Source organism: Schistocerca nitens, chromosome 4, assembly GCF_023898315.1.
Source record: "Schistocerca nitens isolate TAMUIC-IGC-003100 chromosome 4, iqSchNite1.1, whole genome shotgun sequence".
Lineage (NCBI taxonomy): Eukaryota > Metazoa > Arthropoda > Insecta > Orthoptera > Acrididae > Schistocerca > Schistocerca nitens.
In genome coordinates, this window is record NC_064617.1 from 836549458 (window position 1) to 836562253 (window position 12796).

The 12796-nt window shown below is 39.1% G+C and overlaps 1 protein-coding gene across 1 annotated transcript in view; it reads right to left on the reverse strand.

Moving 5' to 3' along the window:
- The window catches only part of LOC126253269 (uncharacterized), a 79322-nt gene extending 69651 nt beyond the window's left edge, over window positions 1-9671 (reverse strand). The window contains exons 1-2 of the mRNA XM_049954483.1: window positions 9538-9671; window positions 9286-9452 (exon numbers count right to left, since the gene is read on the reverse strand). Coding sequence (XP_049810440.1) covers window positions 9286-9452; window positions 9538-9620 — 250 coding nt within the window. The 5' untranslated portion in view covers window positions 9621-9671. The remainder of the gene's footprint in view (window positions 1-9285; window positions 9453-9537) is intronic.
- Between the last annotated feature and the right edge of the window lie 3125 nt (window positions 9672-12796).

Below are 12796 nucleotides of genomic sequence, written 5' to 3' on the forward strand. Positions count from 1 at the left end.
ACAATTTGTACAGAAACCAGATGGCACTTGTAAGAGTCGAGGGGCATGAAAGGGAAGCAGTGGTTGGGAAAGAAGTGAGACAGGGTTGTAGCCTCTCCCCGATGTTATTCAATCTCTATATTGAGCAAGCAGTAAAGGAAACAAAAGAAAAATTCGGAGTAGGTATTAAAATTCATGGAGAAGAAGTAAAAACTTTGAGGTTCGCCGATGACATTGTAATTCTGTCAGAGACAGCAAAGGACTTGGAAGAGCAGTTGAATGGAATGGACAGTGTCTCGAAAGGAGGATATAAGATGAACATCAACAAAAGCAAAACGAGGATAATGGAATGTAGTCAAATTAAATCGGGTGATGCTGAGGGAATTAGATTAGGAAATGAGACACTTAAAGTAGTAAAGGAGTTTTGCTATTTAGGGAGTAAAATAACTGATGATGGTCGAAGTAGAGAGGATATAAAATGTAGACTGGCAATGGCAAGGAAATCTTTTCTGAAGAAGAGAAATTTGTTAACATAGAGTATAGATTTAAGTGTCAGGAAGCCGTTTCTGAAAGTATTTGTATGGAGTGTAGCCATGTATGGAAGTGAAACATGGACGATAACCAGTTTGGACAAGAAGAGAATAGAAGCTTTCGAAATGTGGTGCTACAGAAGAATGCTGAAGATAAGGTTGGTAGATCACGTAACTAATGAGGAGGTATTGAATAGGATTGGGGAGAAGAGAAGTTTGTGGCACAACTTGACTAGAAGAAGGGATCGGTTGGTAGGACATGTTCTGAGGCATCAAGGGATCACAAATTTAGCATTGGAGGGCAGCGTGGAGGGTAAAAATCGTAGAGGGAGACCAAGAGATCAATACACTAAGCAGATTCAGAAGGATGTAAGTTGCAGTAGGTACTGGGAGATGAAGAAGCTTGCACAGGATAGAGTAGCATGGAGAGCTGCATCAAACCAGTCTCAGGACTGAGGACCACAACAACAACAACAACAATGGAAACTTTACACATTAAAAGTGATTTTTGCATGTTTTACATTACTGCCACTACATTTTAACCCATCAGATTTTTTTAGTTGTTTACCACTTGTTACATAGTTTCCCACTTTACAAGCCTCTCATTCCTTGCATAAACCTTCTCACAAATTTCTTCATTGCATATCCTCCCTGCTGCACTTGATCTTTCCACTATGCACAGGATCTTCCTCTTTTTCTCTTGTATAGAGGTTACCAACATGGTACTTTTCCCTGTCACTGTTCATCACCTAGTCTCATCATATGTCCAACAAATTTTAAACAGTGCTTTTCCACCTCTTCAATGATGTATGAAGGAGTTTTCATTCATTTCCCGATTTCTTTATTTGGGATCTTCTCTCGTCTTGAAACTCTTACTTCTCAAACCATTCATTTACATAGCTTCCACCTTGTTTTGTCTTTTCACGCTTTGTATTACTAATTCACATAACCTTTTTTTGTCTTTTTTATAATTTTATCTGACCAAAGGTTTGCTTGTTTAGCTTGTGCATTGTCCTCTGCCTTATTTTTTGTTTATGGGAATCTATAACTCCCAGATATTCCTGCTTTTGATATGCCTCAATTTTTTTAAGGAAAAATTTACTGTTACTCTGGCCTTAACGTACATCAGCCTTTTAAGTAATTAAACCACAGGGGTTTTTTTTTTTTTTTTTTTTTTTTTGGCATTCAATAGTTTTCAATCACGACTATTATTGAAATTTATAAATCTTTCTTCCAATTACATTTTTGACGTACAATTACTGTTAGTACAGACAGGCTTATTAATAATCTGCCACCATTCATTCCATGGGAACCATGTTTTGTATCTTTTACCCTCCCCCCCTGAATTCAGTTTTAATCAGCTTATTTTACAATTACACATCCCAAGTGCTTCTATTCTTTTGGTATCTGGCTTATTTGTTTTCCAGGTGTATATAACAGGTCCATGTGTTACAAATTCTGAAATACGAAGTGTGATTCAAAAGTTTTAAGAATGGGCTTGTAATTGTACAATGGTGGTACTTACATGCTACTGTGATGCATCTCCTTAAAAATAGTCCCCTTCTAACTGAACACACCGACTCCAACAGTGTTTCCACTTTTGGAAACATTCCTGGAAATTTTTTCCTGAAGAGTGTTAAGGATGTCTTCAATTGAGTCAAATAGCTTCCCTTTCAGTGAAAATTTCAGTTTAGGAAAAAGGTAGAAGTCCGCAGGGGCCAAATCAGGGGAATATAGCAGTTGTGGAAGCACAGGAATTGTGATTTAATTTGGTCAAAAATTCAACAATGGACAAGGCACGATGAGCCGGAGCATTGTCATGGTGTAGCACCCAACTCCTGTCTTTCCACAATGCAGGCTTTTTCTTCTGCACCTTTTTGAGCAAATGCTCAAGGATACATTTGTGGTATTCCTGGTTAACTGTCTGTCCTCCAGGGGTAAATTCATGATGCACAATACCAATAGAATCGAAAAAAATAACCAACATTGTCTTCACCTTCAACCGACTTTGCCATGCTTCTTTCGGTCGTGGTGAACCTGCAGTCTTCCACTGCGAAGACTGCACTTTGGTTTCAAGATCATATCCATATACCCATGAATCGTCACATGTAATTACCCTATTTAACAAATCTGGGTCATTTTTAGTCTGATTAATCAGTTCTTGGCACACTTCAAGTCGGTATTGTCTCTGGTCACTTGACAACACTTTTGGAATGAATTTTGCGGACACTCAACGCATGTTCAGATCTTTAGTTAAAATTGACTGAACTGCACAGAAACTTAAATTAAGTTCATCAGCCATCTCCCTAACTGTAAGTCTATGATCAGGGCACATGAAGTCGCAAACTTTCACACCATTTTCATTCATTTTTGAGATGGAAGGATGTCAGGACCATGGTTCATCTTCAAATGATTCATGGCCATTTTAAAATCTGTTGAACCAGACAAAAATATTTGACTGGCTTATACAATTACCTCCAAAAGCTGTTTTTAATAGTTCGTAAGTCTCAGAAGCTGATTTCCCAGTTTTAAAACAAAATTTCGCATGAACTCGTTGCTGTTTATACGTCCATTTTCATGGAGACAGAATCTGGCAACAAGTCCTAACAGACCCGCACTCAACCAGCTGCCACAATAAAATGAATAAAGAAAATGCAGTTTACTGTCAGAGGGCGTTCAAGAACAAGGCAATGACTCACTCCCCACCCCCCGTGTACCTGCCTGCCAAACCAGTAAATAGTAGCGGATCCATTCTCAAAACTTTCGAATCACACCTCATATCTTGATTTTTATTTTCTTCTTTTAGATCTAATGATTATATTGCTAGCAACTGCTGTTCATGAAAAGTTTCAATTTCCACTCATATCACCAATTAAGTTGTTCTTAATTACCCTGATGCAAAACTGCCTGGTCAAGCTGATTGCTGTTTTGTCCATTTCTGACACTTTGCATGAGGGTCATTCCATGTCAATTCAACCAATTTGAGAAAATGTTCCAGCTGATAGTCTCAGATTTGGCTGAAATTTAGCACACCAAAGGTACTAAGTGTGGAACACTCATGTACAAAATTTTAAGTTCCCCTGCCAATTAGTTCCAGAATTATGACTTGTGAAAGAAGGTGGCGTGACCCAGAAATTGCAACCCGCATCTGGCAATCCATCTTCAGACCCAACTTCAGGTCTTAATAACTTTGGAACTATTCCGCACAGTCCAGTGAAATTTTTACAACCCAGTAACATGCACTTAGAGAACACACTCTATGAATCAAAACACCAACAACATATTTCTGAGGGAAAATAAAAAATTCCAAAATGTGATTTAAAAAATGTAATACGTTAAAAGGTACATATTGTAGGTGCCCTCTATGCCAAATACAATTCACTCAAAAAGGGTATAATTTTTTTTTGTTGTTGTTGTAAGCTTAATGTGGCCTAAACACACACAGAACTCATATTGTCCATATTAGTCACACAAACAGAGTTACATGCACATGAAAATACAAAAATTTGAAAAATTACCTGAAAAACATGGATTTTCTAAGTGTGGTAGCACAAAGGGGACATGTGATATCCAAGCCAAATTTCAAACACTGCATAAGTAGACCATAATATAATATGTAGCAAAATTTCAACTTGTTATTGCAAGGCATTTGTGTACAATAAAAGTGACAGAGATGTATTTGGTTACGTTTCTTTTAACACGATTTAGCAAGTAATAGTGATGATGCCGACAGCTTGTTTCAGATAAAACTGCAGAAATTGTTGGGAACCATTAGGCAACAGAAAGTTAAACAATGGTAGTTTTCAGGGACACAATGAGTCATTGTTAGGCAGGAACAACAAAAGAAACAAGCAACAATTACATGTTACTCAAGATTCTAGTTCAGACTGGTCAGTACGGATGTGGAAAGTCAGTATGGAGGCAGAAGAGAGTACTAGTGGTGTTTTTGTTCAAACAAATTGCAGTATTGGTAGAGCACAAGCATCTGAATGTCATAAAACAACATATGGAACAAAATGTAGCATTCGCTTTGTACTGTATGATCTGGATGAATCGGACCAAGATTTGTTGCTATGGAGATTCGGGATACACCCTGTGGGCACAAGAAGTACAGTTCCAGGAAACTTTAGTGTTTGTTATCATCATATGAAAGTGTTTCTGGATAAGTATTCTTTCCTACAAAGAAGTTGTTTTGATCCATTTCGGATTCATAAGAAGACAGTGAAGTGTAGCCTCAGAGAAATTGATATAAAATCAGTATTGAAAGTGAATCAGTGCATGGGACTTAACATGAAACCAGGACAAAAGTTGTTCCAGGTGTGTTACACCGCTAAAAAATGAAGAATATTCTGATAATTTACATGACAGTGACGAAGAGTATCAACCACCTACAACCACAGCGGATGAGCAATTAAATACCTCAGTGACTGCTCTTGGTTTGTCTCCCATGAAGACATACAAAGTTGGAAAAGAGACAGGCCCAGCTATAGTAGAAGAAAACTACAACAAGCTCAAATGGAATTAAAACACAAAATAGCTAACACACTAATGGTGGAAGAGGAAGAACTATCTGCTCCAAAGGAACAAAAATCATGCCAGAAATGCTCTGATTTGGACAAAATTGTGCACGATTTGAAAGAAAAATGTGCCATATCCACACGCCAGAAAAAAGTAGCTATTCTTACCCTTGCACCTTCCTGCTGGTCTATTGACTACACTGCAAAAGAATTCAATGTTCCTACATATGTGGTAAAGCAAGCTAGGAAAATAAAAGCAACCCAAGGAGTGCTCCCACAACTTCAGCAGGCTCAGGGTAAGCAATTGAGTTCAGAAATAAAGGTGCTAGTGTCGGAGTTTTATGAAAATAATGACTACAGCCGAATAATGCCTGGAAAAAAAGACTATGTAACGGTGAAAATGGGAAATGTACATGTACAGATGCAAAAAAGACTGTTGCTATGCAACATATCAGAACTATATGTACAACTCAAGGAAAAGTATCCCAATACCAAAGTAGGTTTATCATCTTTTTTCAATCTTCGGCCAAAATGGGTTGTGCCTGTAAGTGCAAGGGGCACACACAATGTTTGTTTATGTGAGACCCATCAAAATGCTAAGCCGATGTTTGCTGCTATAAAGGATTCTGGTCTGGATTACAAAGGTGCAATGAAGCTGATAGTGTGTGACATCAGTTCGTACCAGTACATGATGCACAGGTGTGAAAAGTGTCCTGATAAGGCAAATCTTGCAGAACACATGAATAACAAACTGTATGTTGAACTCCTTATGGATGACAATGAACTTGTTTCTTATAAACGATGGATGCACATGGATTGCACAAGTCTTGAAACAAAGCAAAGTACAGTGGAAGATTTTGTTGAAATGTGTTGTCAAAAAACGGACAAGCAGACCACACACAGCAACAGCACAATCGGCTTATCTCCAGTTTTGTAAGGATAATTTTAAACAAGATGAAATTATAGTAACAGCAGACTCTTCTGAAAATTATGCATTTATAGTTCAAGATGCCATCCAAGGATATCATTGGGACAACAGTCAAGCAACTCTCCAGCCATTTGTGATTTACTATAGAGGTGAATCAGGTGATGTGTCTATCATGAACCTGTGCGTTTTTAGTGACTGTTTAATTCATGATGCCTTTGCAGTTCATGCCCACATCCGCACTGTCATGGCATATGTGAAAAACAAGCTGCCTCATACATTTTGTGAAATACTTCAGTGATGGGGCAGCTAGTCAGTACAAAAACTGTAAAAATCTCAAAAATTTATTCATGCATTACCATGATTTTCAGATTCACACAGAGTGGAATTTTTTTGCAGCAAGTCATGGTAAAAATTTATGTGATGGTATTGGTGGTACCATTAAGCACATGGCATCACGAGCTAGTCTGCACCACCCTACAGAAGGTCACATTCTAAGACCTCTTCAATTATTTACCTGGGCACAGAAAAATATCTCTGGCATACAATCATTCTACGTTTCGAAAGATGAGGTGAAATCAGACGAAGAGTTGCTAAAAAGTAGACTAGAACACGTTAAAACTGTTGCAGGCACAAGGAGCCATCATCACTTCTCTCCAGCGGAGTCTGGCAATGTGCAGATGAGCAGACTGTCCGGTTATAACTATAGGTTCATGCACAACATGTGTCTTCACAGTGTGTCTGATTCAGGGATCAGAAGCAAAAGCAGCAACATACAACCAAGTTGCTATGTTATTGCTGTTTATGATGACACATGGTTCTTAGGATGTGTTGCAGAGTGCTGTGAAGCAGAAGATGATGTATTGGTGAACTTCATGGCACCAGCAAAATCATTTCATTGACCACGTTTGGCAGACAGGTGTTGGATTCCTTTTGAACATATTCTTACGACAGTTCCAGTTCCTACCACAGCGTCAGGAAGACAGTACAATTTGCCACTCAATGTACAGAGTACAGTAGCTTAAGTGTGGGAGAACTTCTGTTCGAAGAACAATCGACTGGTTTTTAGCAGTTAAGGTGCAGTAAACATTAATGATAGGTTGTGTTAATCTGTCTATATGTTGTTGCTTAGTGATTAAACAGCTGTGGGAAAGGATAAGAAGAGGCAGAACAGTTTACAATATGTTTTTACAAAATTGTGTGGTGGAACAGTGGCCACATCACTAAATACATGTCAACTCCCATTGTACACAAATGTCTTGCAATAACATGCTGAAATTTTGAGATATATATCATTATGGTCTACTTATGCAGTGTGTGAAATTTGGCTTGGATACCACTTGTCCCTTTTGTGCTACCACACTTCGAAAACCCATGTTTTCAATTTTTTGATTTTTGTGTGCATGTAACTCAGTTTTTGTGACTGATATGGGCACGATGAGTTCTGTGTGTGTTTAGGCCACATTAAGCTTACCACAAAAAAATTTATAGGCCTACCCTTTTTGAGTGAATTATATTTGGCATAGAGGGCACCTACAATATATACCTTTTAACGTATTACATTTTTTTAATCACATTTTGGAATTTTTTATTTTCCCTCAGAAATATGTTGTTGGTGTTTTGATTCATAGAGTGTGTTCTCTAAGTGCATGTTACTGGGTTGTAAAAATTTCACTGGACGGTGTGGAATAGTTCCAAAGTTATTAAGACCTGAAGTTGGGTCTGAAGATAGATTGCCAGATGCAGGTTGCAATTTCCGGGTCACGCCACCTTCTTTCATAAGTCATAATTCTGGAACTAATTGGCAGGGGAAACTAATACTTTGTACACGAGTGTTCCACACATCGTAGAATTAGTGTACTGAATTTCAGTCAAATCTGAGACTATGAGTGGAAGCCCCTGGTTGAACTGACATGGAATGACCCCTATGGGACATAACATATGAAGTCCACAGTCCCCTAGAACTTAGAACTACTTAAACCTAACTAACCTAAGGACATCACACACACCCATGCCCGAGACAGGATAATCTCTGGAGAGAGAGAATTATAACTGCAGAAATGAATGCACAACTTGGGACAAACAAAACTGGTTTTAAAAAAGCAGTGGGACTGCATGGCTGCAGTAAAATAAACCCAGAAGGAGAATATCTACTGCACTTCTGTATGAGGAGTGAGTTGGTTGTGCAAAACAATTGGTTGAAGAAATGAGTCAATTACATGATTAGAAGATAATGTTGGAATGGACAATTTAAATTTACAAACGACTATATAACGTGCATGAAGCAAGAAGTATACTTGTGACTGGTGTCAAGGTGATAGTGTTGCAAGCCATGGAGCATGTAGAGATGCTTGATATAATGAAATGCCCTATCAGAATGAACAGGGAGGGTGGCTATAAGTTGTCTATTGCCTGACTGCTAGCAATTTAATTACAGCGGACCACATGTGTTCACCAGCCAGCAGCTCCATTTGACACAGGCTTAAAAGCATAAACAGCAGCCACAAGAGAACTGCTGTGCAACTTCAATGCTTCACTGTGGGAAAAGACTAACCCTAGGTACAAGCTGCTGATTAGCTATTGCCTACCAGTCATCTACCATGCAATAGCATACTGTACAGTTGTTCCCTTCCATAGCAGCTTCCCATCAAATTGTCCAATGGCATTTCAGATAAGTGGCATCAGTAGCCACCCAACCACTGATGTAGACAATGTATACGGTAGGAAGAGATACTCACCAGTGTCTAACTGTTACTGCCCTAAAGGGGGCCACTGCAAAGACTACTGAAGTGTCAGCAATGTAACTGCTTTAGTGTTTTATAATGATGTGGCCTAATAAAAAAAATCATTTTATTCAAAATGAGCTAATATTTTAGTATGGGTATGAATTCCCTGTCATTACACAAGTTTCAAACCAGGCCATTCAAGCATTACAAACACAAAATTGCTACATGCGTGAGTTGTGTAATGTACGACATAGGGGCCTATTCCACTAATTATCATTGGCGTCCATGTTTGCTGCAATTCACATATTATGAGAAAGTTGTTATAGTGTAACACGTAATTATGTTCTGGACATATCATAAAATATCATACAAGTTGTCAGAGCAATGACATGATTATGGGTAAACTGATTACAATAAGAAAGCGCTTTCATCCCCTTTCCTCTATCCCCAAATTAACACAATTAATATCAACAGTGCGGTTATTTCTACACACGTCACACAATGAGTAACGTGTGCCACACGATGTTTCATTGGGAATATATTTGACGGCACAATGTAAGAAATTGTGACTTCCAGGTGGTGTATGGAATGCAGTATGGTATTCATACATGCCAATGTTTCCTCCAGACGCTTTATCTTCGTCTCGTAGTCCATAGTCTGGACACCGATTGCGGAAACGCAGTTTTCTGCAGTGATGTCACTGAATTTTGGTGTAGCAGCACTCTGCAGCAATGGATTATTTGAAACATCTTCACCGTGCCCAGTCTCCGGTAACCTATTGCATTACAATCATTCATCATGGAGGTTAACAACGTCCAATCGTCACGTTATAAATCAATCGGTATTTAGCAGTTTCTTACAATACATAATATCCGTATCTCCGACTTAGAGTTAATTGATTTGTTGTAGCTACTGCTACTCTCCTGCCAAACGATACCGCCATACCAACACAATCAACTTACTAACAGCAAACATCATATTCGACCAAAATAACTCGACGAAATTATCGATTATAATTGTGTGTGCACATCGACCATCTTTACTGGTCGATAGTTCGACATTTTAAATTATGACCTAAAAGGAGAGTCGAAATGATTCAAAATGGTACGAAAATCACATTTTCCATTTTTAAGCTTATAAAATAATTTGGCATCAAACTGTGTTCGCGTACAAGGCTTCGCATTTACGAAACAAAAGATTTCACTCTTTTGTATAAAAAACTGCGATCTTCTGGTTGGTGCCATTGTCGTAGCAACCGGCTGTTTACAATCCAGTTTTTTAATTGTTACGTTTTGGTTCTTGAGTGTCGTTGACGTCTCGCTAGGGGTTTGTTAATTTTTTTTATTCTTGTTAGCCTACTTATGTTGCTGAGTGTCATAGTTATATTTCCTAGGATGCCTAGAAGTTCATCATTAAATGAAAAGCGTTAAGTTCTGCGGAAAAGTGATTTACAAACATCTATTGTGTAAGTGATTCTGCTTCATCACCCATTGATCACAATGAAAGTTATAACGTTTGTTTCAGTGAGTGTGAAGAGGACACATCCACAACTGCATATAAAAAGTCATTAATCCATGTAAATGAAGTTTCATACGAAAATTCTGATGAACAATATGTTTCAGTTGACTTTTGTACTTTTTGTGTGTCAGGAATTGTTTGTTGGACTCTTTGTGGAACTCGTATTGACATAAAAATAATTGAGAAAAATGTATTGGGCTTTCCTGCAACATTGCAATTGTAGACCCAGTTGTGATAATATACGTGTTTTTGAACCCCAAAAAATGCAGTAGCCTTATGTTTGAGAATAATATCGGACCACTGTATACACTGCAAGCAGGTGATTAAGGATGTATTGTTGTTCAAACACTTTGTACCTTGGTAAATACTCACCCCTCCACCAGCTAAAACGGAAAAATAAAGTGAAGTGATAGGAAACTAATGAGTCTGTAGCAGATTTATCTGTGAAAGCTGTTGTCGGTGAAGTCAACTATCGGAATGAAGAAAAGTCAAATGACTCCACTTGGTTTTGAAGGAGCTTAACCAAAAGGAGGTCACGCATAAAAAGAAGAAGCGTCCAACTGCACCCACCTGCTTTGACCAATGACATCATCAGGATGATGGAAACGCCTAGCCTACTTCCAGCCTATTCAATATGGCTGCCATAACATCATTCCATACGTAAACAAACATGAAAACAACACGAGAATATTTCACTCCAGCAAAAAAAAATGAAGCCCATGGGACAATCTCAGGAAGTACAGTGTTTTCAGTGGGGACAAGCTAGATATGCGTCAATAGAAAAAACAGCTTCATCCCAAAACAAATATATCCACAAAATCAAACACAAAAAAATATCCAGTCGTACGACATAACGACACAAACACGAAAACCATTGGAAACATACATTTCTTTTTATAATGTAGCTCAAGCAGAGGCCCTGATACCAACATATGCAACTCCAAAACGAGGTGTCACAAAATTCCCTTCACCTACATAGCTAAACGAGGCATCCAATACGATCACATGCGACTCCAAAACATGGCACCCCACAATTCGATTCACCTGTTTAACTCAACACAAACTGTCAGTACTAAAAAAACCAACACACATTACTCTGAAATGTGGAATCACAAAATTCCCTTCACCTAGATAGCTAAAACAAAGCCCTCAATACCTACAGTCCAAACACAAATAAAAAATAGCAGTACCACAAACTTCACACAACTCATGTAGCTGACAAGGAACCAATGATACCAGAAGCCAAACAATAACTCGAAAACCCAAAAACCCACTATAACAATTAAAGGACAACCAAAATACCACAAACCCAAAACAGACAAAGCACCAAAATTACATTAAAATAACACGAACAAAAAGTTACTTAGCAACAAAAGCCTCCGATAAAAACACCTAGGTTGTGACCCCCCCCCCCCACTCCACACACATACACACACACAAAAGTGAATCCTGTAAAAACACCCCCAGGCCCCACAACATCCCTCCCATAAATTGATCCCATTCCCAACCCACCTGATACCAACCCCAAACACAAAAGCAAACAAAAACCGAAATCATTCAAACCTTAATAAAATAAAACCAACCAAACTGGTCCTCTCAAAACAAACTCAAAAATCACCTCTGTCACCCATAACCTGCCCCATCAACCTCACAAACCATGCTCACAGCCTTCGCCACTCCAACCCAACCCCCTCAGCTCACCATCCTCGACCTATACGTCCTCCCTACTGCCCTCCCAAAAGTTCGGAGGGTCACTCTTCTGCCAGCAATATGTAAATGGATTGCCAGTTGGAAGAGCAGTTCATATCCTTCCTTATAACAGAATTAATTGCCACTAAGCCCCTCTATGGTATTAGTGCAAGCTCCAGTGTCGTAAAACTTCAACTGAATGCTATGGTTACCCACTAAATGTTCATAATCCCTCTTCTCCAGGATCCTATAGGACAAAGATGCATCTGACACTGCAGTATTACCCTCCGTCCCCCTCCCCCCCCCCCCCCATGAACCATGGACCTTGCCGTTGGTGGGGAGGCTTGCATGCCTCAGCGATACAGATGGCCGTACCATAGGTGCAATGTGTGGTTCCAGAAGAGGGGCAGCAGCCTTTTCAGTAGTTGCAGGGGCAACAGTCTGGATGACTGACTGATCTGGCCTTGCAACAGTAATCGAAACGGCCTTGCAGTGCTGGTACTGCGAACGGCTGAAAGCAAGGGGAAACTACAGCCGTAAGTTTTCCCGAGGGCATACAGCTTTACTGTATGGTTAAATGATGATGGCGTACTCTTGGGTAAAATATTCCAGAGGTAAAATAGTCCCCCATTCGGATCTCCGGGCAGGGACTACTTAGGAGGACGTCGTTATCAGGAGAAAGAAAACTGACGTTCTACCTATCGGAGTGTGGAATGTCAGATCCCTTAATCAGGCAGGTATGTTAGAAAATTTAAAAAGGGAAATGGATAGGTTAAAGCTAGATATAGTGGGAATTAGTGAAGTTCAGTGGCAGGAGGAACAAGACTTTTGGTCAGGTGAATACAGGGTTATAAATACAAAATCAAAAAGGGGTAATGCAGGAGTCGGTTTAATAATGAATAAAAAAATAGG